The sequence below is a fragment of the Canariomyces notabilis genome, assembly GCF_033297395.1.
Source record: "Canariomyces notabilis strain CBS 508.74 unplaced genomic scaffold N656scaffold_65, whole genome shotgun sequence".
Taxonomy (NCBI): domain Eukaryota; kingdom Fungi; phylum Ascomycota; class Sordariomycetes; order Sordariales; family Chaetomiaceae; genus Canariomyces; species Canariomyces notabilis.
The window spans coordinates 1-1,774 of NW_027041887.1; the positions used below are offsets into that span (position 1 = coordinate 1).

Genomic DNA, 1,774 nt, shown 5'->3' on the forward strand with positions numbered 1-1,774 from the left:
TTTGGCATTGTAATCAGCGTTGCCTTCAAGGCATATGCGGCGCCGACCTACTCGGTTCGAAACTGGGTTGTCAATCTGGGCGACCAGCGCGAGGCGCGGCGCAAGCTCAGTGACTTTGACAGATTGGTAGCCAGACAACTACCCAGGGCCTGTTCTGCCGATGCGTATCTGTACTGGGACAACGGGAGCTTGCGTCTCGGCGTGACTATGTTCGAGACATCTACAGCCGGGACTAGCTGCAAGACACCCCCAGCCGCACTCTCGAACATCGCTGCGATTCTAGGTCCACAAACAAGTTTCCGGACAGTGGATTCCGTCGGTGTGTTCAAAGCCGAGATGTACATGTCCGGGATACATGGCGGGCACGGTGGCGGCAAGACGTCCTCCTTTAAACGCTGTTTGTTCCTGAAGCACATTGGGGAGACCAATATCGCCGACATCTTGACGGCGGCTGTGGAGACGCGCCCTACACCGCTCTGTTATCTCCATTTGGTCCATGGCGGAGGAGCAGTCGGTGACGTGGCGGCAAATTCTACCGCATTTGGCTGCCGAGACTGGGACTTCGCCTGTGTGGTGACCGGTGTCTGGGCCCGGGAGCAGGACGGTGCTGAGCCCGCTCGAGCCGCTATGGACTGGGTCTACAAGGTCGCCAGGGAGTTGCTGCCCGTGAGCTGCGGAGCGTACGGCGCTGACCTCGGGCCAGACCCCCGAGACGCGGAGCTGGCTGCCAGGGCGTTCGGACCAAACATAGCTCGCCTGGCTCATATCAAACGCGCTTTCTGGGACCCGTGCAATGTGCTATCGTACGGCTGTCAACTCCCGAGGGTATCCATGGAGCCAAAGCTTATCGTTCTCGTCACCGGGAAGAGCGGCGCCGGAAAGGATCACTGCGCAGACATCTGGGTCTCCGTATTTAAGAACAGAGGATTCATGGCATGCGCCGTCAGCATCAGCGAAGCGACCAAGCGCGAGTACGCGGCAGCCACTGGCGCCGATGTGAATCGTCTATTACAGGACCGTGCCTACAAGGAGCAACACCGACCAGCATTGACAGTCTTTTACCAGAACCAGGTACAGCAACGGCCCCGGCTACCAGAGGAACATTTCCTGGAGGTGGTTAAAAGCGCTGTGGATGTGGACGTGCTGTTCATCACGGGCATGAGGGACGAGGCGCCGGTTACGTTTTTCTCGCACCTGGTACCGGAAAGTAGACTGGTCGAAGTTTACATCCAAGCTAGCCACAAGACGCGGCAAGCTCGCCGGACTGGCAACCGCAACGATGACCCGGATCCAAGTCCACCACCCTTGAACTACTGCCCCAGTTTCGTCTTCGACAACGACGCAACTGGAGACGGGGTCGTTAGAGCGTTTTCCGAGCACCACCTGCTCCCCTTATTCCACGAAGATCTGCAGCGGCTGGCAGTTATGGTGCGCTCAGTCCCGGACTTTCCACGCCCCGGCATCGAGTTCCGCCACGTGCTCGGCATTGCCCAGCAGCCGGGCGGGCTGACCCTGTGCACCGCCCTGCTGGAACGTCACTTCTCCCGCCAGTGGTCTGAGGTCGACGTGGTGGCATGTTGCGAGGCCGGTGGTTTCATCTATGCGTCGGCGCTGGCGGCCCGAGTCGACGTGCCCTTGGCGCTGATCCGCGAGGCTGGCAAGCTGCCCCCGCCTACCGTATCCGTTGCCAAGTCCGCCTCATATATCTCGGCCTCGGCATCCAATCACAACCCCAAGGCAAGGATCGAGATTGACCAGGATTTGGTCCGTAAGG

The 1,774-nt window shown here is 59.6% G+C and overlaps 1 protein-coding gene across 1 annotated transcript; it reads left to right on the forward strand.

Moving 5' to 3' along the window:
* N656DRAFT_591469 (uncharacterized protein) lies at positions 1-1,774 on the forward strand (the record flags this gene model as incomplete). The annotated part of the gene is made up of 1 exon (XM_064810213.1): positions 1-1,774. A coding segment is annotated over one exon (1,774 nt), but the record flags the coding sequence as incomplete, so codon positions are not given.